The sequence below is a fragment of the Periophthalmus magnuspinnatus genome, chromosome 14 (genome assembly GCF_009829125.3).
Source record: "Periophthalmus magnuspinnatus isolate fPerMag1 chromosome 14, fPerMag1.2.pri, whole genome shotgun sequence".
NCBI lineage: Eukaryota > Metazoa > Chordata > Actinopteri > Gobiiformes > Gobiidae > Periophthalmus > Periophthalmus magnuspinnatus.
Genome location: NC_047139.1, coordinates 1,790,226 through 1,815,268, shown reverse-complemented (window position 1 = coordinate 1,815,268; position 25,043 = coordinate 1,790,226). Strand labels below are relative to the sequence as shown.

Here is a 25,043-nt window from a genome sequence, read left to right as displayed (position 1 = left end):
TTTACAACTCACAAATACTTCTGTGGATGTGTACTTTTGCTACTGCTAATGCTGCTAATCCTAGTACCACCGCCAGTACCACTACTACTACTACTACTACCGCAGCTACTACAGGTGTGCAGAGTTTTGACGTAAAGGAATCTCTTTAGCATGACCCTGCGTTTCTCAGAATAGGCACTTAAAATAGCCCCGATAGCGACGCGCTGACAGCTAGCATCTTTACTCAAACCTGGCACGCGCGCAAGAATTCACTAACAAACAAATCAGTGACAAGCGCGCCGTGTCAAAACATACGGCCGACGTTTATAGCAAAGAGGCCAGTACCTCTGCGGGATAGAGCGGCCCCTGTGCGCGCGATCCAAACTCACGGTTTGGACGATCGCGAACACGGCTGCGCAAAGTGTCCAGCTGTTACCGTGGCGAGGTAACGCACACATTAGCTAACGCTGCCAAAAAAACCCAAAATGTTTTAAGATAGTCTGAAAACTCATGAAAAAAATCCCAGAGTTTGATTTGACACAAAAAAGGTGAGCGGTGAGACTAACCGAAAAAACTAAAGATCGTCCGATACCGATGTTTATAATCCAGAGCGACTGGTGGACAATGAGGTCTGTCGATATTTTGGGGCCGATGTTGATTATTTTCCACAAATTATGCAACTAACCTCAGACCTCAGACCTATAAGACAGCTCCAGTCACGCCATGCCGATACGCTAAAAAGGACCAAATATCGGCTCATCTATCGCTAAAAAAACCACTGTTGGCTAATGCTAATGCTAGCTTGTGACTGCTATGTTACTTGAGAGGGATTTGTTGAACAGCACAAATCAGCTCATCTGTTGTAGTTCAGATAAATCAGCTCTTTATGGTCAGATTGTGTTAAAACTAAAGCTCAGATTAAAATCTAACAGCGATTCAGACAGAGCAGTGCCTCCAGCTAGCTTCAGTCCCGCCAGGTAATGTTGATGACATCAGCTGTAAAGGATCAATAGAAAAAATAATATAACTATTGTTTGGACTCTAAACGTTCTGAAGTGAACGGGGTTCTTGTGTTTATCAGTTCAGTTTCAATGTTTTAAATGCTAACACTGCGCCGTGTTTTAAATGCTAACGCTGCGCCCTGTTTTGAATGCTAACGCAGTGCCGTGTTTTGAATGCTAACGCTGCGCCGTGTTTTAAATGCTAACGCTGCGCCGTGTTTTAAATGCTAACGCTGCGCCCTGTTTTGAATGCTAACGCAGCGCCGTGTTTTGAATGCTAACGCAGCGCCGTGTTTTAAATGCTAACGCAGCGCCGTGTTTTAAATGCTAACGCAGCGTCGTGTTTTAAATGCTAACGCTGCGCCGTGTTTTAAATGCTAAAGCTGCGCCGTGTTTTAAATGCTAACGCTGCGCCGTGTTTTAAATGCTAAAGCTGCGCCGTGTTTTAAATGCTAAAGCTGCGCCGTGTTTTAAATGCTAACGCTGCATCGTGTTTTAAATGCTAACGCTGCGCCGTGTTTTAAATGCTAACGCTGCGCCGTGTTTTAAATGCTAACGCTGCGCCGTGTTTTAAATGCTAACGCTGCGCCGTGTTTTAAATGCTAACGCTGTGCCGTGTTTTAAATGCTAAAGCTGCGCCGTGTTTTAAATGCTAACGCTGCGCTGTGTTTTAAATGCTAACGCTGCGCTGTGTTTTAAATGCTAATGCTGCGCCGTGATTTAAATGTTAAAGCTGCACCGTGTTTTAAATGCTAAAGCTGCGCCGTGTTTTAAATGCTAACGCTGCGCCGTGTTTTAAATGCTAACGCTGCGCCGTGTTTTAAATGCTAACACTGCGCTGTGTTTTAAATGCTAACGCTGCGCTGTGTTTTAAATGCTAATGCTGCGCCGTGATTTAAATGTTAAAGCTGCGCCGTGTTTTAAATGCTAACGCTGCGCCGTTTTTTAAATGCTAACGCTGCGCCGTGTTTTAAATGCTAACGCTGCGCCGTGTTTTAAATGCTAAAGCTGCGCCGTGTTTTAAATGCTAACGCTGCGCCGTGTTTTAAATGCTAACACTTTATAATCTGAGACAATGTAAAACACTTTGGAAAGTTGGAGTTTGATATTCTGCAGATAGCATCGATGGAGTTAGCGAACATGTGTGTTTGGGTGGATGCGTGCTGTTTTGGGTTGGGTGTGGGGGCTGAGGGGGTGGAGGGGGTGGAGGGGGCAGACAGCAGCAGGTGAGCTGACAGTTGGAGATGGATGGGACCCTCACATGACGCTAAAGCTAACACAAATATGAGAGGACAGGGCCGTGCTTTGACTTGAACAAGAGTCATGCTAACAGTGGTACTGCGTGGAGCTAGCATACTGCTAAAGAAACTGCTGAGCTCATTCTTACAGACGTGTGCTGCCCATCGATCGGTCGACTAAAAAGGGGGCGTGGCAAAAGAGCTCAAAACGATTGTATACCTCTGTGTATCTGACCTAAACTGCACTCACAAGACGACACCTGCAGGGGGAGCTCACGCAAAAACTACTATTTATAAAGAACAAAGACGGTTCATGATTCAGACAAAGCAAATACGCTGGAGCATGTAAAAAAAAATATTTAGACTGAAGCCAATTTCCAGATTGATTAATTACATTTGTTACAGCAGGACTAAACCAGGACTAAGACAGGACTAAACCAGGACTAAGACAGGACTAAAGCAGGACTGAAGCAGGACTGAAGCAGGACTGAAGCAGGACTAAACCAGGACTGAGGCAAGATTACTACTGCTTCAGTCCTACTTCATTCCTGGTTTAGTACTGGTTTAAAATAGGTTTGAAGCAGGACTGAAGTAGGACTAAACCAGGACTAAACCAGGACTAAACCAGGACTAAACCAGGACTAAACCAGAACTGAAGCAGGACTAAACCAGGACTGAAGCAGGACTAAACCAGGACTAAACCAGGACTGAAGCAGGATTAAAGTAGGACTAAACCAGGACTAAACCAGGACTGAAGCAGGACTGAACCAGGACTGAACCAGGACTAAACCAGAACTAAACCAGAACTGAAGCAGGACTAAACCAGGACTGAAGCAGGACTAAACCAGGACTGAAGCAGGACTGAAGCAGGACTAACTCAGCTAGTTTAAAAACAACACAAACATAACCAGTCAAAAATTGGGACCATATCTTGTTTATATAAATGGACATAGCTAACCTGTTAGCCAGGACGAACGGACAGGAAGTGATCACGGGCAGCTTCCTGCTCCATTGACTCTGGCTCCAATTCACTTTCTGTGTAAAACCTGTGTCTCCTCTGTAACTGTCAGACTCATTCTGGTCTTAAATGTTCGTATTAACCCTCTACATGATCCTGGGGTTTTTATTTCACTATTGTGTCTGTAAATCAAGATATGAACATTAATAACAGACAAATCCCGGTAGCGTTAGCAACAGGTTTGATTGACAGCGTTGCTAAGTGCCCGCTCCCTGCTAAACCACTGATGCGGAAGGGGCGTTACCTTCAACAGCCTCGCTCTGGATTGGCTCTTTGGTTGCTATGATACTTGTGGTCGGAATTCCAAATATGGAACTCGGCTTCAAATTAGCCGCTATAACTGCTAGCCTCAATTAGCTTCATGTGGAGCCAAACGCTGTGGGTGACGTCACACTCACTCAGTCACTTCTTTATACACGTCATGCTTTTTTTTTCTTAATTTTTGCTACATTCTACATTTTAAACACACAGAAGACATTAAATATATGAAGTAATATGTATGGAGACAGTATGTAGAGACAGAAAGTTAAATAATCTTAGGCAAAGAGGTTAAAGTGAGGCTAAAGTGAGGCTAAAGTGAGGCTACAGTGAGGCTAAAGCGAGACTAAAACGAAGCTAAAGTGAGACTAAAGTGAGGTAAAGCAAGACTAAAGTGAGACTAAAGCGAGACTAAAGTGAGGCTAAAGTGAGGCTAAAGTGAGGCTAAAGTGAGACTAAAGTGAGGTAAAGCGAGACTAAAGTGAGACTAAAGCGAGACTAAAGTGAGGCTAAAGCGAGACTAAAGTGAGGTAAAGCGAGACTAAAGTGAGGCTAAAGTGAGACTAAAGTGAGGTAAAGCAAGACTAAAGTGAGGCTAAAGTGAGGCTAAAGTGATACTAAAGTGAGGTAAAGCGAGACTAAAGTGAGACTAAAGCGAGACTAAAACGAAGCTAAAGTGAGACTAAAGCGAGACTAAAATGAGGCTAAAGTGAGACTAAAGTGAGGTAAAGCGAGACTAAAGTGAGACTAAAGCGAGACTAAAGTGAGGCTAAAGTGAGGCTAAAGTGAGGCTAAAGTGAGACTAAAGTGAGGTAAAGCGAGACTAAAGTGAGACTAAAGCGAGACTAAAGTGAGGCTAAAGTGAGGCTAAAGTGAGACTAAAGTGAGGTAAAGTGAGGCTAAAGTGAGACTAAAGCGAGACTAAAATGAGGCTAAAGCGAGACTAAAGCGAGGTTAAAGCGAGACTAAAGCGAGACTAAAGCGAGACTAAAGCGAGACTAAAGCGAGGTTAAAGCGAGACTAAAGCGAGACTAAAGCGAGACTAAAGCGAGGCTAAAGCGAGGCTAAAGCGAGGTTAAAGCGAGGCTAAAGCGAGACTAAAACGAGGCTAAAGCGAGACTAAAGCGAGGTTAAAGCGAGACTAAAGCGAGACTAAAGCGAGACTAAAGCGAGACTAAAGCGAGACTAAAGCGAGACTAAAACGAGGCTAAAGCGAGACTAAAGCGAGGCTAAAGCGAGACTAAAGCGAGGCTAAAGCGAGGCTAAAGCGAGACTAAAGCGAGACTAAAGCGAGACTAAAGCGAGACTAAAGCGAGGCTAAAGCGAGGCTAAAGCGAGACTAAAGCGAGGCTAAAGCGAGGCTAAAGCGAGACTAAAGCGAGACTAAAGCGAGACTAAAACGAGGCTAAAGCGAGACTAAAGCGAGGTTAAAGCGAGGTTAAAGCGAGACTAAAGCGAGACTAAAGCGAGGCTAAAGCGAGGCTAAAGCGAGGCTAAAGCGAGACTAAAACGAGACTAAAACGAGGCTAAAGCGAGACTAAAGCGAGACTAAAGCGAGACTAAAGCGAGACTAAAGCGAGGCTAAAGCGAGGCTAAAGCGAGGCTAAAGCGAGGCTAAAGCGAGACTAAAGCGAGACTAAAGCGAGACTAAAGCGAGGCTAAAACGAGGCTAAAGCGAGGCTAAAACGAGGCTAAAACGTGGCTAAAGCGAGACTAAAGCGAGACTAAAGCGAGACTAAAGCGAGGCTAAAGCGAGGCTAAAGCGAGACTAAAGCGAGGCTAAAGCGAGGCTAAAGCGAGACTAAAGCGAGGCTAAAGCGAGACTAAAGCGAGGCTAAAGCGAGACTAAAGCGAGACTAAAGCGAGACTAAAGCGAGGCTAAAGCGAGACTAAAGCGAGACTAAAGCGAGACTACAGCGAGGCTAAAGCGAGGCTAAAGCGAGGCTAAAGCGAGACTAAAGCGAGGCTAAAGCGAGGCTAAAGCGAGGCTAAAGCGAGGCTAAAGCGAGGCTAAAGCGAGGCTAAAGCGAGACTAAAGCGAGACTAAAGCGAGGCTAAAACGAGGCTAAAGCGAGGCTAAAGCGAGGCTAAAGCGAGGCTAAAACGAGGCTAAAGCGAGGCTAAAGCGAGACTAAAGCGAGACTAAAGCGAGACTAAAACGAGGCTAAAGCGAGACTAAAGCGAGGTTAAAGCGAGGTTAAAGCGAGACTAAAGCGAGACTAAAGCGAGACTAAAGCGAGGCTAAAGCGAGACTAAAGCGAGGTTAAAGCGAGGCTAAAGCGAGACTAAAACGAGGCTAAAGTGAGACTAAAGCGAGGCTAAAGTGAGACTAAAGCGAGGCTAAAGCGAGGCTAAAGCGAGGCTAAAGCGAGACTAAAGCGAGGCTAAAGCGAGACTAAAGCGAGGTTAAAGCGAGGCTAAAGCGAGACTAAAACGAGGCTAAAGTGAGACTAAAGCGAGGCTAAAGTGAGACTAAAGCGAGGCTAAAGCGAGACTAAAACGAGGCTAAAGCGAGGCTAAAGCTACTTTGAGTCCGTAGATCTTGCGTCATAAACCTGATTTCTTTTGGCTGCTCGTGTCCAGCCACTTACAAACCCAACAGAAAGATCTGCAGCCCGTCATAATTCAAACCCGCACGTAGACGCCGCACGCGCACGTTTTAAATCCCGTAGTAACGGCGACGATGTTGTGGCTGGACCGTAAACCTTGTGAGGGGACACGTTTGACCTTTGACCTCTGTCCGAGAGGAGGAGCAGATCTGTGAAATGTACAGTATGCCGGGGGGCTGTGGTCATGTGAGAAACTGGAGAACTCTTGACACAGCAGCAGCCACACGTCAGGGGAGGGCATCCGGCTGAATCTAAGCCAAGAAGGGGGGATTCTGGAGGACACAGACTTACACTCGATATCGATACTAGACTCGATACCTGATACACGATACCAACTCCGATACCACAGTGATAATAATAAAAACACTCTTTCTTTAGACAATATGCTGCGATTTTCAGCGTTAAATGTTTGAACTTTGTGTTGTTCTCGGAAGAAGAGGAAGAGGAGAGAGAAGGAGGGAGAGGGAGGAGGAGAAGGAAGAGAGAGGGAGGAGGAGAAGGAAGAGAGAGGGAGGAGGAGAAGGAAGAGAGAGGGAGGATTAGTGGGAGAGGAAGGAGGTGAAAGAGGAGGGAGAAAGAGGAGAAGAAAGACGAGGATTACGGGGAAGATGAGGAGAGGGGATGAAAGAAAGAGGGTAAAGGAATGTAGGGAGAGAAAAGAGAGAGAGAGAGACAGAGGAGAGAAGGAGGTAAAGAAGAGAGAGACAGAGAGGAGGGAGTGAAGAGAAAAGCAGAGGAGAGAAAGAAGAGAGGAGGAGAAAGAAGTTATGGAGAGACTTATGGGAAAGGGGAAGAAAGAAAGAAAAAGACAGAGAGAGAGAGGGGGAGAGGACAAAGGAGGGGAAGAGAGGGACAGAGACAGAGGAGAGCAGGAGGTAAAGAAGAGAGACAGAGAGGAGGGAGTGAAGAGAAAAGCAGAGGAGAGAAAGGAGAGGAGGAGAGAGAAAGAAGGAGAGAATTTATGGAGAGACTTATGGGAAAGGGGAAGAAAGAGAAAGAAAAAGAGAGAGAGGGGGGAGAGGACAAAGGAGGGGAAGAGAGGGACAGAGACAGAGGAGAGCAGGGGGCAAAGAAGAGAAAGAGAGAGCGAGAGACAGAGGAGGAAGACAAGAGAAAAACAGAGGAGAGAAAGACAAAGAGAAGAAAGAGGGAGAGAAGTTACGGGAAAGAGAGAGAGAAAACAGAGGATGAGAGAGGGGGAAGGGAGAGAAGGAGGTGAAAGTGTGATTTTTACTTTTAAACCCTGAGTTGTTTGCTTTGTGTCTTAAACGTGGGGGTGAACTCGTTTCTCTGTAAAAATGTGACAAACTTATTTTAAGACGTCTTCTCTAGAACCAGCTGCTTCGGTCACGTGACAAAAGGTCTCGCCATCCGTCTTTTTAGTGACAGCAGGCATCTTCTCCATCCATCCATCTTCTTAGTGACGTATTCTACCTCTCTGTGAACAGCTTGTATGGACAGAATGTAAAATGAGTCAAGTCCTTATAAGACCTGTCCTCTATAGAAAGTGCCGTGAAGGGGCTTTAAATACTGGAAAACTCTGAAACGTAACGCGTGAGATAAACTTCTTCTAACTCTCTACCTGGTCTGCGATCTCCTCCTTCACGATGACGGGAGGGAGGGAGGAGGAGGGCGAGAAACGGGAGGATTAGCGGGAGAGGAAGGAGGTAAAAGGGTGAGAAGGAAAAGAAGGAGAAAAAAAAGAGATGAGAGTGGAAGAGGAGAGGAAAGGCGGGGAGCAGAGGGAAGAAGAGGAGAGGGGGAGGAAAGGAAGAGGGTAAAGGAATGTAAGGAGAGAAAAGAGAGAGAGAGGAGGAGAAGAAAAACTCGTCTGTGTCTTTTCCGTGTGAATCAGAGACATCAGTGTAAACAGATTCAGGAAACATTTATGGGACTTTTTTAGCATCGAAAACTCTGAAAAATGAGTATCTAGTTTCGATACTAGTTGTAGTATCGATTAGGGACTCGTTAGAACAGAAACGTGGAGGATGAGCAGGTTTGTTCAGCACATTCTGGTGATGATGATGATGATGATGATGATGATGATGACACAAACTGAACGACAAACGAGAGGCACAAACTTTAACACTGCTGATCCAGACACAGTTTTTACAGGAGCCAAGGTGAGACTCAGAGGGATGAAGTGTCCTCCGCCGTCCTCCTGATGTTCCCCTAATGTTCTCCTGATGTTCCCCTAATGTTCTCCTGATGTTCCCCTAATGTTCTCCTGATGTTCCCCTAATGTTCTCCTGATGTTCCCCTAATGTTCTCCTGATGTTCCCCTAATGTTCTCCTGATGTTCCCCTGATGTTCTCCTGATGTCCCCCTGATGTTCTCCTGATGTCCCCCTGATGTTCTCCTGATGTCCCCCTGATGTTCTCCTGAGGTTCCCCTAATGTTCTCCTGATGCCCTCCTGATGTCCTCCCGATGTCCTCCCGATGTCCTCCTCGCTCCTCACCGTGCCCTCTTCCTCCTGACGTCCTCCTCACGATGCCCTCCAAAGTGTTTACGGCCAGTCACTCGTCTTATTTCACCAGTTTAATAGAAACAAAATTGAGATATCGCCTGGACTGATATCGCCTGGACTGATATCGCCTGGACCGATATCCAATCCAATCAGAATGTTCAGTATCGGCGCATCCTGACCACAGTCTGTATGAAGAAGTAGTAAATGTAAAAAGTCGATGGAGACGGAAGTGCAGCAATGATCACTTCCTATTTGGGACGTGGCGGCTAGCGGGTTAGCCATGTCCATCTACGTAAAAGAAAAGCGTCCCACGTTATGTTACTCTCAAATAGCGTCGTCACGATCGTATAAAAATAAAAGTTTGATTTTCAGAAGTTCAGTCGGGTGTTTGTTTATCTCATGAGGCTTTATATTCGCTGATTAAAGGTCAAAGTGACACCAAAACTGCTCAGATTTTGTCCTGTTCATGTGTGTTTTTTGGGTTTTTTTAGTATCGATTTCTGCTCAAACAAGTTTCTAGTTTCGATATTAGTTTTAGTATCGATTACCGTCTGATTTGATGCTTTTGATGACATCACAAACTGAAAAAACAGGAGCCATTTGTGGTCCCATTTTTAACTAAACAATTATCTTATTTACAGACGGCGATATGTCAAAAAAAACAACAAAAAAACCCAAAAACAACACAGTAAATATTAATTTGATAAAAATAAACCAGTGACATTTACCGCAAAAAACGTCAACTGTGTGTATAGAAAGTGTTCCTGACGTCTGACCTAAACGACGCTCGGAATGACGGAATCCCAAAACCCACAATTCCCAGTTTAAGGAATATCGTAGTAAATCGTCACCTCCCTCACCACAACAGTTTGTATATTTGTGTTTTTATCTCCGATTCTGAGCAGTTTGAGCCTCAAAAGTACTGCCGTGTATTTATTTGATTTGAGTAAAGTCACTGTCGGCGTGTCGCTGGCGTAAATACACACATAATCAAACTCATTTCTGCCACGGGAAACAAAAACTCAAGAGTCGATTTAAATCACACAAACTATTCTAAATCTACAGTATCAGTATGAGTGATTTATTCAACCTTGTACGGCTCAAATCTCATCACAGAGCCAAAAAAAAATAACCAGAAATGTCCCAGTGGAGCAAAGAAAAAAAACAACATGAACCAGGCATGCCCAAACTGTGGCCCAGGGGCGAAATGTGGCCCTCAGACCAATTTTTCTTGGTCCTCAACAGTACTTTTTACAGTACATTTCTGAAAATCTACTTTAACAAGCTCATATCAAATATTTAACGTGTCCCATTGAGACTGTAAACGTGAATAAAGGTCTAGTGGTTCAGTCTAGTTTGTAATAAATAGTATTCTCTGTATTTGCGACCAGTCAAATCGGCCCTTAGCTTTGTCTGTGTTTATACGTGGCCCTTAATGAGAAAAGTTTGGGCACCCTGCATAAACCCTGACCCAAAGATACAGTTCCATGCTCCAAACTGAACGACACGTGGAAATATGGAGATTACTGCGACGGGATCGATCAAAAGTCACAGAAACAACACGTTAGCGCTAAACAAAGTCGTGCATAATTAGAGCTAATGATGACGGCCAGCGTTACGAGAGCGCCGCTTTAAGAAGAGTGACGGTGACATAACAGCTTTAACGCGGCTTAAGGCGACTGTAACGTAAAGAACAAGTGTTTATCTGACAGGAAACGTTTACTTTACGCACGTTTCATTTCATTTCTGTGGATTTGTAACACAATACAGACGAGAGTGCTCAGTAACAGGCAGTGTGCGACGTAACTGAGCACATGTACTGACAATACTTACTCATTTGGAGTGGCTATTCAGAGTACAGTTACTTTAGTAAAATCAAAGGAATGTGGCTTTACAGTGGTCCCTCGTTTATCGTGGGGGGTCACGTTCTAAAAATAACCCGCGACAGACGAAATCCGTGAAGTATCAGCTTTATTTTTTACATTATTCTCTGTTTTTGTCTGTAAAACCCCTCACCACACACTTTATACACTTTTCTCACACAGGCGTTAACATTTTCTCACATTTCTCTCTCGTTTAAACTCTCAAAGTTCAAACCTTCGTTGTCGTCTTTGTCGGTGCAGAACGTTTCATCGACATTGTGGGTTTTGTCGGGGAGAAAACAAATTGCAAACGTACAGCACTTCAGAGTCACACTGCGATCCAACGTTTATGTAAATTTGTCTGAACACATTCTGTACTGGACAGGAGACACGGCACGGAGGAGACTGATGGACAATGGTCTACAGTCCAACAGCCAATCAGGACGCAGGACACAATGGTCTACAGTCCAACAGCCAATCAGGACGCAGAACACAATGCACAAACATATAAACGTTAAAAAAAAAACATGTAAACCTGCACTAAAAAAAATCCGCGAAACAGAGAGATCAGCAAAGGTGAACCACGATATAGCGAGGGACAACTGTACTTCATTTAATTTTGTGTTCAAACTGCACAGCTCAAGTGTGTGTGTGTGTGTGTCTAATTAAACATAAATTACTGCAGAACAAGCAGAGCAACATAAATAAATCTGTTTGTAATGACATGTCACATTTTCACATAATTTAAACGCACCTCTGTGTAAAAGTATTCAGAACATTCAGAACACAGCGCTCCGACTGAACCGTGCACCAGAACACGTCACGAAACACACTTTACTGCAGGTGTTCAGTATCCTGTGACTAAACGCACGTTCAGAGTGCTCTTCGCATCACTGATAACGGCCCAGACCTTGTTCCCTGTCCGTTGAGGAAGTCTTGCGTTTGTTTTGTGCGAGGATCGTTCATGCGGAGCCTTTGTTTTGGTGATGTGCGCTGCCAGTGTGCGCCTTTGGCATCAAGAGCCTGTGCCAGCGCAAAAAAACAAAAAAAAACAAAACACAGCTGCCAACAATTGGTTCAAGAGACAGTGGAGTTGCACTTTGCACCATGTTTCAGCTCCAGTGGAAACGTGACAGCGCTGGCACAGACTGAAAACAGCTCATAACAGCACAGAAACTTGATTTTAGTTGTAATAATCTAATGCACATTTATAAAACTGATTTTTGTAAGCAAGGCAAGTTTATTTGAGTACCTTGCGTGCAAATTGTGCTGTGCAAAGTGCTTTACAGAATAAGAAAATCACAATACAGCAAATCAAAACATAAATAATCACAATAATCATCAAAAAATTAATATTAAAAAGGAGAAAACTGCAGAATAAAAAAGATATTCTGCAGCTTACCCAGTTGGTGTGCACATTTCATGACTTTTCCACTGTCTGGAGCACTTGGGCATGTCTTTAAATCGCAAAGTTAATGTCCAAAACGATATAATTCGATAGTATTTAAAAATTCAATAGACTATTTATTATGTAACAAGGGACAGCTGCCTTAACGTGACAAACTAGTGACACTCCTGAGCCGATAAAACAGCAACTTAAACGTGTAAAGTGACAAAACCAGAGCTGGGGGTTTAATAAACACGGATTTACGCAAAAATGTGGATGAAAAGAGGAAAGTTTGAGCAAAAAGGAGCCGCGCGGGGACCCGTAGAACTAGCGCCTGTTAGCATTAGCACGCTAACCCCAACAACAAGCACAACAACAGCGCGTCCTCTGCACTTTTCAGCCCCTAAAACAGCCTCAAAGGCGTTAGGAATCAAGCACATTAAACTCCAGGCTTTTGAGGTGTTTCCAGTGTCAGTATGCAAGAGAAAAACGGAGGAAAACAGCCAAAAAACAACATATTTCAAAGTGTTTTTACCTGAACGCGGGCTCCTCTTTGTTACATCTCGGAGGCGGTGATGAAAAAGCGTTATTTCTCTTGTTAAAAAGTTTGTGAAACAGCGTCGGAGGCATCGTGTTGCCAAAATAAACTCGGGACAGAAAAGTCTAGCGTGTGCCAGAGCTGCTCAGATCAGACCCGAGAGCGCTGGTGGCTTGAAACTGCGTGGTCCATGGCTGTCCGAGTCATATGACAGGCATTAGTCACACTCCGGATCTGCCTGGATACACGACCGCACGCGGCTTTCTGATTGGCTCACGCCGACGGGAAAAATCTGATTGGCTGATATTTTTGTCGCCGTCACATGGTTGAGGGATTCGCTTTAGGTTTGTGTTATGTCAAGAATCCGCACGAGAACATGTTTGAATAAGTCAATAACGTGCAATTCTAACAAAAAAAACAAAACAATAAGTCAGTAATTTTACCTAAAGATCGCATAAACATCAACATAAACCGCGCTCGTGCAGTAAAAGTAAAGGCACTTTGGTGAAATGTGAATGAACTGTTTGAGCTGAAAAGTAAACATCAGGTTTGCACAGATCTGTGAGTGTGTCAACTTTTACTCACCTGATTTAAAGAGGGCTGTCTTCATCTGGAGCCACAGTTTCACAGTTTTATACAGTGCAGGTTAATAATAACACAGGATCTTGCTTTATGTCTTATGTCTATTGTAAACAGAAATGATGATCTGAAACTATGAATCATAAAAACATTAAAACAGCCACAAAAATATAAGATAATAAAACTAATGTCGCTTTGGTGAATTTGAATGAACTAGTGGAAAAGTAAACCTGAGATGCAAACCCAATAATGTGATAAAACAGGCCTGTCTGATGATATATAATGAGTGTTTATATAAAGATTTATGCAGTAAAACCTTATTAGAGCTGGATCATCTCAAAAAAGCAACGTTCAGCAACTTACAATAAGTGGAAGAGATTTGTATAATGTGAACATACTGTAAACTATAAACTGAGCTGCTGTAGGAGGGCTTTATTTTCAGTTAGGTGTATATGTGTGTATATATATGTGTGTATGTGTATGTATATATTATGTGTGAGTATATATGTGTATGTATTTGTATCTATGCATTATGTGTTTTTTTGTAAACATGTCTTGATTTTGTTCATGAGGAGTCCAGGGAGGGGGAGGATGGCACCATGAGCTTTGAAATGGCGTTTTGTTTTGTTTTTTCTTTCATTTTTTTAAAATTTATTTATTTATTTATTCATTTATAAACTACATTTTAAATTTAACTTAATTTTTATTAATTTATGTATTTTATTTTATTTTTTTGAGGATGGAGAATGTCTCCATGAGCTCGGAATTGGGGATTTTTATTTTATTTATTTATTTTTTATTATTTATTTTTTTTTTTTTTTTATTGGGTGGTGGAAGGAAATCCTGTTTTTGTCATCTTGGTGTTGTCATTATACAAATTGATCACAAAAAAAAAAAAAAGACCTTTTAGAGGAAAAAAAATAACAGCTTTACTTCACAATTTTAATCAGAATTCACAAAACATTTTAAATCTTACAACACGACATTGACACAAGGGACACACCGAAATTCACACACACAAAAAAAGCAAAAAGTCCTGACAGATCAGCAACAGAAACAACAGAAGAGTTTAGTTCATAGAAAAGCAACGACGACATCTAGTGGTCAAACAGTTCATTGCGCCTTTACGATCTACAGAAATCTGAAGGTTTAGAGAAGAAAAACTAAACTGTAGAGTCGATTTTTAAGAGATTTGAATAAATATAAACAAACAACAAACTACATCTACGACATTTCAACTTTTGCATTCTGCTTTTTCGTCCGTTTAAGGTAAAGTTCTTTTAAAGAGGCTCCGTCGGGTCACTTTTTTTTTTGTGCCTGCTAGAACATTCCATCTTGAATTTTGTCCTTTTTTCGTATCGCCAAAAACTACTTTGAAAAAAAAAAACAAAAAAAACAACTTTGTTATCATAAGTGGGGTCCATCTCTCCACAGATCCTACCCGTGACTTCGTGGCGTCACCTGCTCGTCCACGTGGCGACGGGGAGGTTTAATGCCAGTGTGGAACATTCCGGGGAACTTGATTTTCATGGAGATGGGCAGGTGAAAAAAGTTACACAGCGAACTTTAAAAATAGCTCGTTTTCATCGGTTATTTTTCAATGGTTTGGTGCTCGCTGCCGTCAGAGGAAACATGGGGGCGCTCTTGAGTTTAGAACATCTTTGTCTCATTTTGGAGAAGAAACGTTCACATTCAGAGTCGGACGCAAAGTCAAAAAACAGTCCTCCGGTCACGTTTCTGTCCTCGTCCTCGTCCTCGCCCTCGCCCTCGCCCTCGCCCTCGTCCTCGCCCTCGTCCTCGTCCTCCTCCGTCCGAGTCTCTCCGTCCTGATGAAGCCTGGCGGGCGGAGGAGCCTTAACCTCTTCGGTCGCGGTGCTTTGTCTTTTGCTTTTCTCTGAGAACAAAGGGCTTCTGAACCACACTCGCTTCTTGAAACACACGCGTTTCCCGACGAGACGCTGAAACAGAAACGGTTTGATCAGTTCAGTTAAATCAGGAGCCATATTTGCATCGTTTTTGACTTTAATCCTGCTCTACTGGATTTGTTTTATTTACAAATCTTTTTATTTGGACCTTTAGACTCTATATAACACAATGTGGTAACCATGGTAACAGTTTCAAATCAGTTTGGCGAGGTGAGATGTGTTTGACCTTTGTGTCTTAGAATAAATAAAGCTCAGGTCACATACTTACAGCTGGAGACATCTGCACTTTTTCTTCCTTTTTTCTTTCTTGAAAACAAAGAAAAAAGGAAGTTTTATGAACACACGTTAAAGCCGCACTCTGGAACTTTTTCGGTGGAGGGGGGAAGGCGCCACAGCGGAGTCTTTACGGTCATCGCTTTGTGAAGAATGTTCCGCAGAATGGCATTAAAGCGATCCATCTCCGTGAAGACGAGCGAGCGACTCACCCGAGCCACGTTACGGGTCACATCTGCGGAGAGGCGTACACCCGCTCGCCGTGGGAACACGATTAACACGGCCTATCGAAACGAACGCACGAGAGATACGTTTAATACGACACCGTGGAACCACGGAGACACGGCCATGATGCCTCCACCCCAGGAAAGTTACACAGTGGAGCTTTAACTTAAAGGTCAGATTCATATACATTATATTATTCATACACATATATATTATTTGAGCCGTACCTTTGAGTGTTTCACAGAGCTCTGAGGGACGTCGGTTTGAGCTGAAACAGAAACATGGAGGTTCACACAGATCTGAGAACGACTGAAGTCTGAACTCACCTGAGTCTCTGAGGACGGACTTCAGCCAGAAGCGTCGGAGCGTCTGGAAACACAGAAGAGTCGAGGTTAATACTAATACTAATACTACTAGTACTACTACTGCTACTGCTACTACTACTAGTCTTTACCTGTGACGGGGGACAGGTTGTGTCTCTTTGGACAGGTTGTGTCTTTACCTGTGACGGGGGACAGGTTGTGTCTCTTTGGACAGGTTGTGTCTTTACCTGTGACGGGGGACAGGTTGTGTCTTTACCTGTGACGGGGGACAGGTTGTGTCTCTTTGGACAGGTTGTGTCTTTACCTGTGACGGGGGACAGGTTGTGTCTTTACCTGTGACGGGGGACAGGTTGTGTCTTTACCTGTGACGGGGGACAGGTTGGGGGCCTGGTGCATGGAGATGGTCTGGGCGTGGCTCAGGTCCAGGAGGGTGGAGTTCTTTATGGGGAGGAGCCAGTCTGTGAGGTCATCGTCCACAGGACAATGCTCCACTGGAGACACAAAAGTGTTTGGTTACTGACCAATGGAGTTCTGACCCCACACACTGACCCCACACACTGACCCCACACTGACCCCACTCTGACCCCACTCTGACCCCACTCTGACCCCACACACTGACCCCACACTGACCCCACTCTGACCCCACACACTGACCCCACACACTGACCCCACACTGACCCCACACACTGACCCCACATACACAGACCATGTCGCTCGTCTCTGAAAACCTCTGGAGAGGGTACAGTGCTGGAGGTGTCCACTAGGGAGCAGTGTTGGTCAGAGCTGTAGGACGTGTCTATGACCAGGCTCAGGGAGGGGGCGCTGTCTGAACTCTCTGCTGCGGCGTGCGCCTCTGTCTCTGGAACCTACGGAGAACGTCAGCAGAACACGAAGAACCACATGTAAAACACGTCACAAAAAACACACTCCCAAAAAACACAAAACACACTCCCAAAAAACACACTCGCAGAAACAAAAACACGTCTCAAACACACTCCCAAAACCCCATGAAACGTCCATCCCTGGTTGTGGACGTCTTGATTCAAACCCTGTCTCTCTGTGGCGTCTGCGGTCCAGACTTTACCTGTGGACATTTGACCGTTGCGTGCGGCGGCGGCGGCGGCAGGTCGTTCATCGTCGGCTCGACTGTCTGGATGTGGCGCAGCTCGCCCCCTTCTGGCAGGACTCCTAACATTTTTTTCGACATTTGTTTGTGTAGACCTCAGGACGAAAGAACGAGAGAAGAGAATAAGTGAATAAGTCTGTCTCTGTGTCGCTCTCTCTCTGTCTGTCTTTCTGTCTGTCTCTGTCTCTCTCTGTGATTTTAGTATGTTCCAGCGGTCCACTGTGGTCTGTCTCTCTCTCGGTCTCTGTTTCTCTCTCGGTCCCTGTCTCTCTCTCGGTCTCTGTCTCTCTCTCGGTCTCTGTCTCTCTCTCGGTCTCTGTCTCTCTCTCTGTCTCTGTCTCTCTGTCTCTATGTCCCAGTGGTCCACAGTGGTCTTATATTTACATTATGTGGGGTCCTTGCTCCCTCTCTCTCTGTCTCTCTCTGTCTCTCCCTCTCTGTCTCCCTCTCTGTCTCTCTCTCTCTCTCTCTCTCCCTCTCTGTCTCTCTCTCCCTCTCTGTCTCTCTCTCCCTCTCTGTCTCTGTCTCTCCCTCTCTGTCTCTGTCTCCCTCTCTCAGTCTCTCTCTCCCTCTCTGTCTCTGTCTCTCTCTCTCTCTGTCTCTCTCTCTCTCTGTCTCTCCCTCTCAGTCTCTGTCTCTCTCTCCCTCTCTGTCTCTGTCTCTCCCTCTCAGTCTCTGTCTCTCTCTCCCTCTCTGTCTCTCCCTCTCTGTCTCTGTCTCTCCCTCTCTCTCTCTCTCTCTCCCTCTCTGTCTCTGTCTCTCCCTCTCTGTCTCTCTCTCTGTCTCTCTCTCCCTCTCTGTCTCTCTCTCTCTCTGTCTCTCTCTCCCTCTCTGTCTCTCCCTCTCTGTCTCTGTCTCTCTCTCTGTCTCTCTCACAGTCTGGACCCTGTGGAGTCACATGACTCACACTTCACTGTGCGGGTCCTTTTCTGTTGTTTTGTGCTTTGACTGTTCCAAAAGGCCCATAGGTCACATGATTTCACATGATTTCACATGATTTCACATGATTTCACATGATTTCACATGACGTGTCGTGAGTTGTGCGTGTTCTTACCTGTTTTCTTGACAAATGCGCTCTTCTGCGGCGTGTCCTGCTTCTTGCGCACTGACCCCGCGTTGCGCCGCATCCGCCCCATGTGACCTCAGCCAGTCCAGTTTAATCAGTTTGACTCCAAACGCACAACGATTGAGCCAAACTAACCCAAATACTGTGAGTATGAGGTCATTTTACGGCACAAACGGACGCGCCAAATGTGTCTTTTTTCTGCGCGGTGCCTAGCAACGGCACAACGGCACAACGGCACCACGCACCTGCGTCTAATCTGCGTCAAGAAGGGGCTTGTAATACCGCCCCCTAGTGTCATTAAAGCAAGGAACGTTTATCTGTACAATTCATTCCCAAAGTAATTCAAAGAGTTTTTACAGAAGAACAAAGACATTAAGACATTAATCACAACACAGCAAATCAAAACATAAACAATCACAAATAATTATCATAAAAAACATTAAAGGAGAAAAGAGCAGAATAAAACCCTTTCAGTCACACACAGGTGTGACCCAGGTGTAAAACACACAGGTGTAAAACACACAGGTGTAAAACACACAGGTGTAAAACACACAGGTGTAAAACACACAGGTGTAAAACACACACTCTCACGTGACCAGTCGTGTGTTAGCGGCGCTCCGCTGCACGCGCGTCTGTCTTCATATTTTTACTATTAAATAACGTCATCCGTGTCCTAAAACCTTCTACGTGTTGTAAACTTTAAGGAGCCTTGACCACCACTGACCCGGGTGTGGACGTGTGTGACCGACACAAATGTGGCCTTTTGTCTGTTTATTAAATGCACTTTAGTTTGAGTAAACTGACGGTTTATTGTTGTATTTATACAAACATGTGGACACTGACTGTTACACTAAGCTAGCTAATGCTAAGTAATAGCTGTAGCATTTTACTAAAAGGTCCTGTCTGTTTTAATACAGTCCAGGTGTGTCCAGGTGTGTCCAGGTGTGTCCAGGTGTGTCCAGGTGTGTCCAGGTGTCCCCGGGTTGGGTGCCCCATCCAATGTAGAGCTAGGAGCCCTACAAAGAACCAGAACGTCACACAATCAACTCCACATCCTTCTGCGCTCTGGTAGGAGCACCTGTCACTCCGTCAATCACACTGACACAACCACAGCCTCAAAGGACTCAGAGGGGGCCCAGAGGCCATCGCAGCTTAAAGGGGGGGCCCAGAGGTGATCACAGTTTAAAGGGGGGGCCCAGAGGCCATCACAGTTTAAAGGGAGGCCCAGAGGTGATCACAGTTTAAAGGGGGGGCCCAGAGGTGATCACAGTTTACAGATGGGGCACTTCACACAAATCCGTTGCTCAACTTGCGAGTGCTGTGAAGATCGACACAGTGCAAAATGGCACAATGTGCTGGGACACTTCACTGTGTCACATTAGCTCCACGGTTTCACATTAAATGCAGAAAAAGCCCATGAGCTAAATGCAGCTTTGGGCAAGTGAGAGTAAAGTCACACAAAACAAACGAGATGTATTTATAAATATGCTACTTGATTTGTCTTTAACATTTCACAGTTGGTAACTTTTGAAACATGGTGCACACTTTTCCTATGAGATGTAGAGATGACCTGAAAATGTAAAAGTTACTAAAATGAATAATGTTAAAGTGCTGAATATTCTTTTCTCACTGTTCTGTCCATCCATCATCCATTTTCTTCAGCTTAACCAGGACCAGGTCACAGGAGCGACAGTCTAAGCAGGGACTCCCAGACTTCCCTCACCCCAGATACTCCAGCTCCTCTCGGGGGACCCCAAGGCGTTCCCAGCCCAGAGAGACATAGTCCATCCAGGGTGTCCTGGGTTCCCAGGGGCCTCCTCCCTATGGGACAAGCCAGGAACACCTCCCTAGGGAGGAATCCAGGAGGCATCCTGAACAGGCCCGAGCCACCTCAGCTGGTTCCTCTCGACGTGTAGGAGCAGCGGCTCTACTCCGAGCTCCTCCTGTGTGACCGAGCTCCTCACCCTATCCCTAAGGGTGCGCCCGGCCACTCTGCGGAGGAAACCCATTTCAGCCGCTTGTATCCACGACCTCGTCCTTTCGGTCATGACCCAGAGCTCATGACCATAGGTGAGGGAGGAGTGTAGACTGACGGTAAATCGAGAGCTTTTCCTTTTGACTCAGCTCCGTCTTCACCACAACAGATGAGACGGCGTCGGTGTCGCCGCAGACGCCGTCATTGTTGATAATTGTGATAAAACATTGACTTGATCAGTGCCTTCACACAGATGATTATCACTAACAATTTTTAATAAAATATAACTAAAGGCAAACTGAGCAAATGTGTGATTTCAGAAGAGCGTCTCAAACCCTCTGTATCAAGTAGATACCCAACATTTTTTTCTTCAGTTCAGCACAGAAATGAAACTCGACACACAAAAGTTTTAAAATCATTCCAGTTTATTCAGATGCCCTTCCCGTGCCCTCCCTCCTCCCACTGGCACACTCTTTAGGATACGGTGCCCATTCCTTTTTTACAGATAAATAAATACGGATTCAAATCATCTCACTACACACAAACAAAAAGTCCATTCAAACCCTTTATCTAAGAATAAGTTACAGCTGCAGCCCTGTATTTACACCGTGAACGCGCTTCAACCTTCAAAATCAAGTTTAAAAATAAAGTCTAAAACCTTTTCTACACATTACCTCTAGTGTAAACCTTTCAAACTAAGTATTTATTCATTTAAATTCATCCCATGTGTTTGCTCCTCGTTCGCTTTGCATATTCAGCCTGCCATGGATCAACAGGGGGCGCCGTTACCAACAGAGGGCGCCGTTACTGCTGTGGATCGACAGGGGGCGCCGTTACTGGTTGTGGAAGTAAAATTACCAATCATTTGAGTACACGGAAACATAAATAAATACATCAAACATATCGGAACTTTTTAGAGTATTTTTCGAGCGGCGTACTTTTTCTTCGAGTACTTTATTGACGCAAAGGTACTCGAGTAAATTCTCGCTCCACCGCTTTGTACTTCTACTTGAGTAATTTGAACTGAAGTTAGTCTCACTCTGTTGTTGCGTGGAGACGTGCGAAGCGTCTTGCCCAAGGACACAACAGTAGAATCGTATCAACTGAGGGATTTGAACATATTTTAAAAAGGTGAGATGTTGCGTACGTAAAGAATGTTCCGCAGTGTTGCTTTAGACTCACGGACTCAGGACGGGACGCGTCTCACTCAAATATGTAACACTGTGATTATCAAGGACGCCGATACTGCGGGACATTCCAGGCAACGCACGTAACGTCTCCGTGGAAACGAGCAGGCGGAGCGGGAAAGTTCCACGGTGCAGCTTTAAGACCAGTGAATCTATTATCAAACAGGAATTTTACTTCCAGAATCAGATTCCGTCCGGAGCGTCGGCCCAAAACTGACAATCATTTTTAGGATTTTCAAGTCAAACCAAGTCCAGCGATGGTCGGGCAGAGTACATGCAGCGCCCGCCCGCGTTTGACCCGGGTTTGCCCCGCGTTTGACCCGGGTTTGCCCCGCGTTTGCCCCGGGTTTGGACCGTTTATCTGTTTTTTTCATTATTATAAAAACGTTGGTGCGACATACTTATGGAGAGAGTGGTTTGGTAACGTCGGGACCATGCAGCAAAAACGTGAACTCAAATATCGAAAAGGTTCTAATGTTTTTACTAAGGCAGGAGAGCGCCACCTCTGGACTCCTGCTGCTACTGCGCCTGTACAAAGATGCTTCTGTCCGATTGCACGCGTTATCGTCTCGGTGAATCAAAGTTTTTAGTTCGGGACTTGCATAAAAAAGTTAATTTTTGGTGTAAATTTTCAAAGTAAGAAATAGTTTTTGGAGAAGTACTTTTTGAATTCCAAAGACTCAAAGGGGAGGTATCTGACTTGATTGTAACACGATGACACATTTCGTTTTTGAGTCTCTGCTCTCTGTGCTAAGTCACTCCCCCTTCAGAGCACTATCACAACACCCACTGATGAAACTACTGCACATCACATCAGGTTTGTTGTGTCATAGTGCACAGTTTTGTATCATGTTTTTGTATATTTATGGAGAGTTGTCGTGTGGGAGCGTGGGTGACGTAGGCTTGTGGGCGGAGCCTCGTACAGACTCGTACCGCTAACTGTAAGGAGCGTTTGAATAGGGCCCAGGAGAGATTGCTAAATTACTCAAACATGGACGACGTAAAACCTTCATGTTGTTGATGAGGAGCAGACTTAGAACATGCAATAAAAGTTGTTTTTGCACGATACCTCCCCTTTAAGTAGATTTTTTAAGTTTAATTATGAGTGAATCGTTCTGAGATAAGACACACAAACTCTTCTGTAGTGACGAGTTTGACCATAAAAATGTTTTCAGAAGAAGCAATGAACCGAAAACTTAAAATGGATGACATGACGACACTGCAAAAGATTTACACACACACGAGTAAAAATGACCTGAATTCAGAATATGAATCTTTAGACTTTTGATTTTGATGATAGTTTGGGGGTTTGTAATTTTGTATTTGTAGATCTGGTCCAGCCCAGACTTTAGGTTTAGTCCCAGTGGGAGGGCATCTGACACACAGGGATATAAGAGGAACTGCCTCTGACTGACTCTTTCACTTTGTTTGATGAAGATGAGTTTAAACCGTCACTGTTCAGTCTGAAGAAGCAGCTCTGTTTAAAGGGACATTATACACTATATCGCGGTTCATCTTTCCTCGCAGTTTCGCCGATTTATTATTTTTTTTGCAGTGTATGAACGTGCATTTGTTCTGCGTCCTGATTGGCTAAGGGACCAAATTTACATAAATGTCCGATCTCGGTGTGACTCTGAAGTGCTGTATGTTTGTGGGTTTTGTCGGGGAGAAAACAAGAAATGTCGACGAAACATTCTGCACCGACAAAGGCGACCGACCTACGAAGGTTTGAATAAACAAACACATTTCTAAGGTAATAACCAGGGCCCAGCCTATAAACAGACCACCAGGGGGCCCCCAAGAGCCCAGACGTTTGTATTGAAAATAATATGATATTTAAAGTTGTACTGGTAACAGCGCTCGGGTGTTTACTGAAGTTTAAATAACCGTCTATACAGATTACATTTATTTGTTTTTTTTAAATATAGTAGCAAAATATCTGCTGCTATTTGTTTTATCCGTGCACCCTCGAGGTCGCTGAGGTCGCTGAGGTCGCTGAGGTACTTTTAAATGGTTGTTTTACAAGTTAGATTAAAACATTTCAGTGTTTTGGTCATATAAACAGACACACAATTGGACACGGTGATGAGAGCAGAGTCAGAATGTCAAATATGAATCACCAATAACTGAGCCCAGGTCCACTGCCCAGGGGCCCAGGGACAAATTCTGCTCAGGGCCCCCTGAAAGCTAAGGCCGGCCCTGGTAATGACTGTTGTTCCCTTGAGTTTGTGGTTTTTTTTAAATTTCATTTGAGTCTTTTGTTTAGCGCGTGACTTTTTATTATGATTAGTTTAAATTTGCACATCGCCGACTTCCTGTTTGTTCCTGGTCTTAAACTTCACACTGTGAGTTCAGGTCGTTTTGTGGGTGCGTTTCTGCAGTGAACATGAGGAAGGACGGAGCAAATGTGATGATGAAGAGGAGGAGCGGGTTCAGAGGTGGTGATGAAGAGGAGGAGCGGGTTCAGAGGTGGTGATGAAGAGGAGGAGCGGGTTCAGAGGTGGTGATGAAGAGGAGGAGTTCAGAGGGAGATGCTGCTGTAGAGGGCGTCGATCTGGGTTTTAAAATACTCTTTGAGCTCTGGACGTTTGGCCTTGAGCGTCGGGGTCAGGAGCCCGTTCACAATCGAAAACATCTCACTGTGGATGTGGATGTTCTTCACCTGAAACACGAGAAGAAACGTGAAGCGAGAGAAGAAACATCACGAGGTCAAGCACCAGGTCTGCAACATAAAGTCTACAGCGAACACGCGTGTTCTGTGTTCTGACGTGTTTTACCTGCTCAAAGGAGTGGAGGCCGCTGGCTTTGCCCAAACGCACCAGGTCCTCCTGAATCGCCTTCTTCAACAACTGCAGAGCAAATACAGGGGTCAAATACAGGGGTCAGGGTCAGGCTCAGGGGTCAGGGTCAGACTCAGGGGTCATTAGGACGCACTCACATTAGGACCTTTGACCTGTGCCATGCTGAAGCATATCATAGAGTTCTATGGCCCACACTCACATCTGCTCAACCGAACCAGCCACAGCCTGATGACATCATCAAACGGCGCCGTTTGTTTACAAGCGGAGCAGCAGAGCTAACGCTTTAGCGAGAAAATAAGACCACAGCCATGAAGTGTTAAAAAGAGAAACAGGTCTGAGTCCAGCTGTGACAGTCCATGGATTAAACAACAGTGTGGAGCAGCGAGGACGAGAGGAGACGAGGACGAGGACGAGAGGAGACAAGGACGAGGACGACAGGAGACAAGGACGAGGATGAGAGGAGACAAGGATGAGGATGAAGATGAGAGGAAACATGGACGAGAGGAGACAAGGACGAGGACGACAGGAGACGAGGACGAGGACGATTGGAGACAAGGACGAGGACTACACGAGACGAAGACGAGGATGAGAGGAGACAAGGACGAGGACGACTGGAGACGATGCTTCAGGACGTCTGTGTGTCACAGACTGAAGCTGAGCACGGAGGAGCCGAGAGTTTGGAGCAGAGTTCATTCAGTTTTTCTTCTTCACTTTGGTCCACCTCCTCCAACTGGGACAAAGTCCCAAAGTGCCCAGGGACAGTTCTACTGGACTAGTGTGAGCGCCCCCTAGGTCTGTCCTCTGACAGCAGCATGACACTTTTCTAAATGTCATTTATGTGAAGAATGAACTGAATGTGTTGGTCTTGTTTGGGTTTGGGTTCTTATGATTCTTATGATTCTTATGATTCTTATGACTCTTATGATTCTTATGATTCTTATGACTCTTATGATTCTTATGACTCTTATGATTCTTATGATTCTTATGACTCTTATGATTCTTATGATTCTTATGATTCTTATGATTCTTATGACTCTTATGATTCTTATGACTCTTATGATTCTTATGATTCTTTTGATTCTTATGACTGTTATGATTCTTTTGACTCCTATGACTCTTATGATTCTTATGATTCTTTTGATTCTTTTGACTCTTATGATTCTTATGATTCTTTTGATTCTTATGACTTTTATGAGTCTTATGAT

The 25,043-nt window shown here is 44.7% G+C and overlaps 2 protein-coding genes across 3 annotated transcripts in view; both read right to left on the bottom strand.

Annotated features, from left to right (window-relative positions):
* Positions 1–12,563, bottom strand: part of fnip1 (folliculin interacting protein 1) — a 64,478-nt gene extending 51,915 nt beyond the window's left edge. For both annotated transcript variants that reach the window (XM_033978087.2, XM_055226603.1), the window contains exon 1: positions 12,356–12,563. In XM_033978087.2, the coding sequence (XP_033833978.1) occupies positions 12,356–12,450 (95 nt within the window). In that variant the 5' untranslated portion in view covers positions 12,451–12,563. The remainder of the gene's footprint in view (positions 1–12,355) is intronic.
* A 7,698-nt stretch (positions 12,564–20,261) lies between these two features.
* The window catches only part of acsl6 (acyl-CoA synthetase long chain family member 6), a 38,073-nt gene continuing 33,291 nt past the window's right edge, over positions 20,262–25,043 (bottom strand). The window contains exons 20-21 of the mRNA XM_033978097.2: positions 23,815–23,886; positions 20,262–23,699 (exon numbers count right to left, since the gene is read on the bottom strand). Coding sequence (XP_033833988.1) covers positions 23,559–23,699; positions 23,815–23,886 — 213 coding nt within the window. The 3' untranslated portion in view covers positions 20,262–23,558. The remainder of the gene's footprint in view (positions 23,700–23,814; positions 23,887–25,043) is intronic.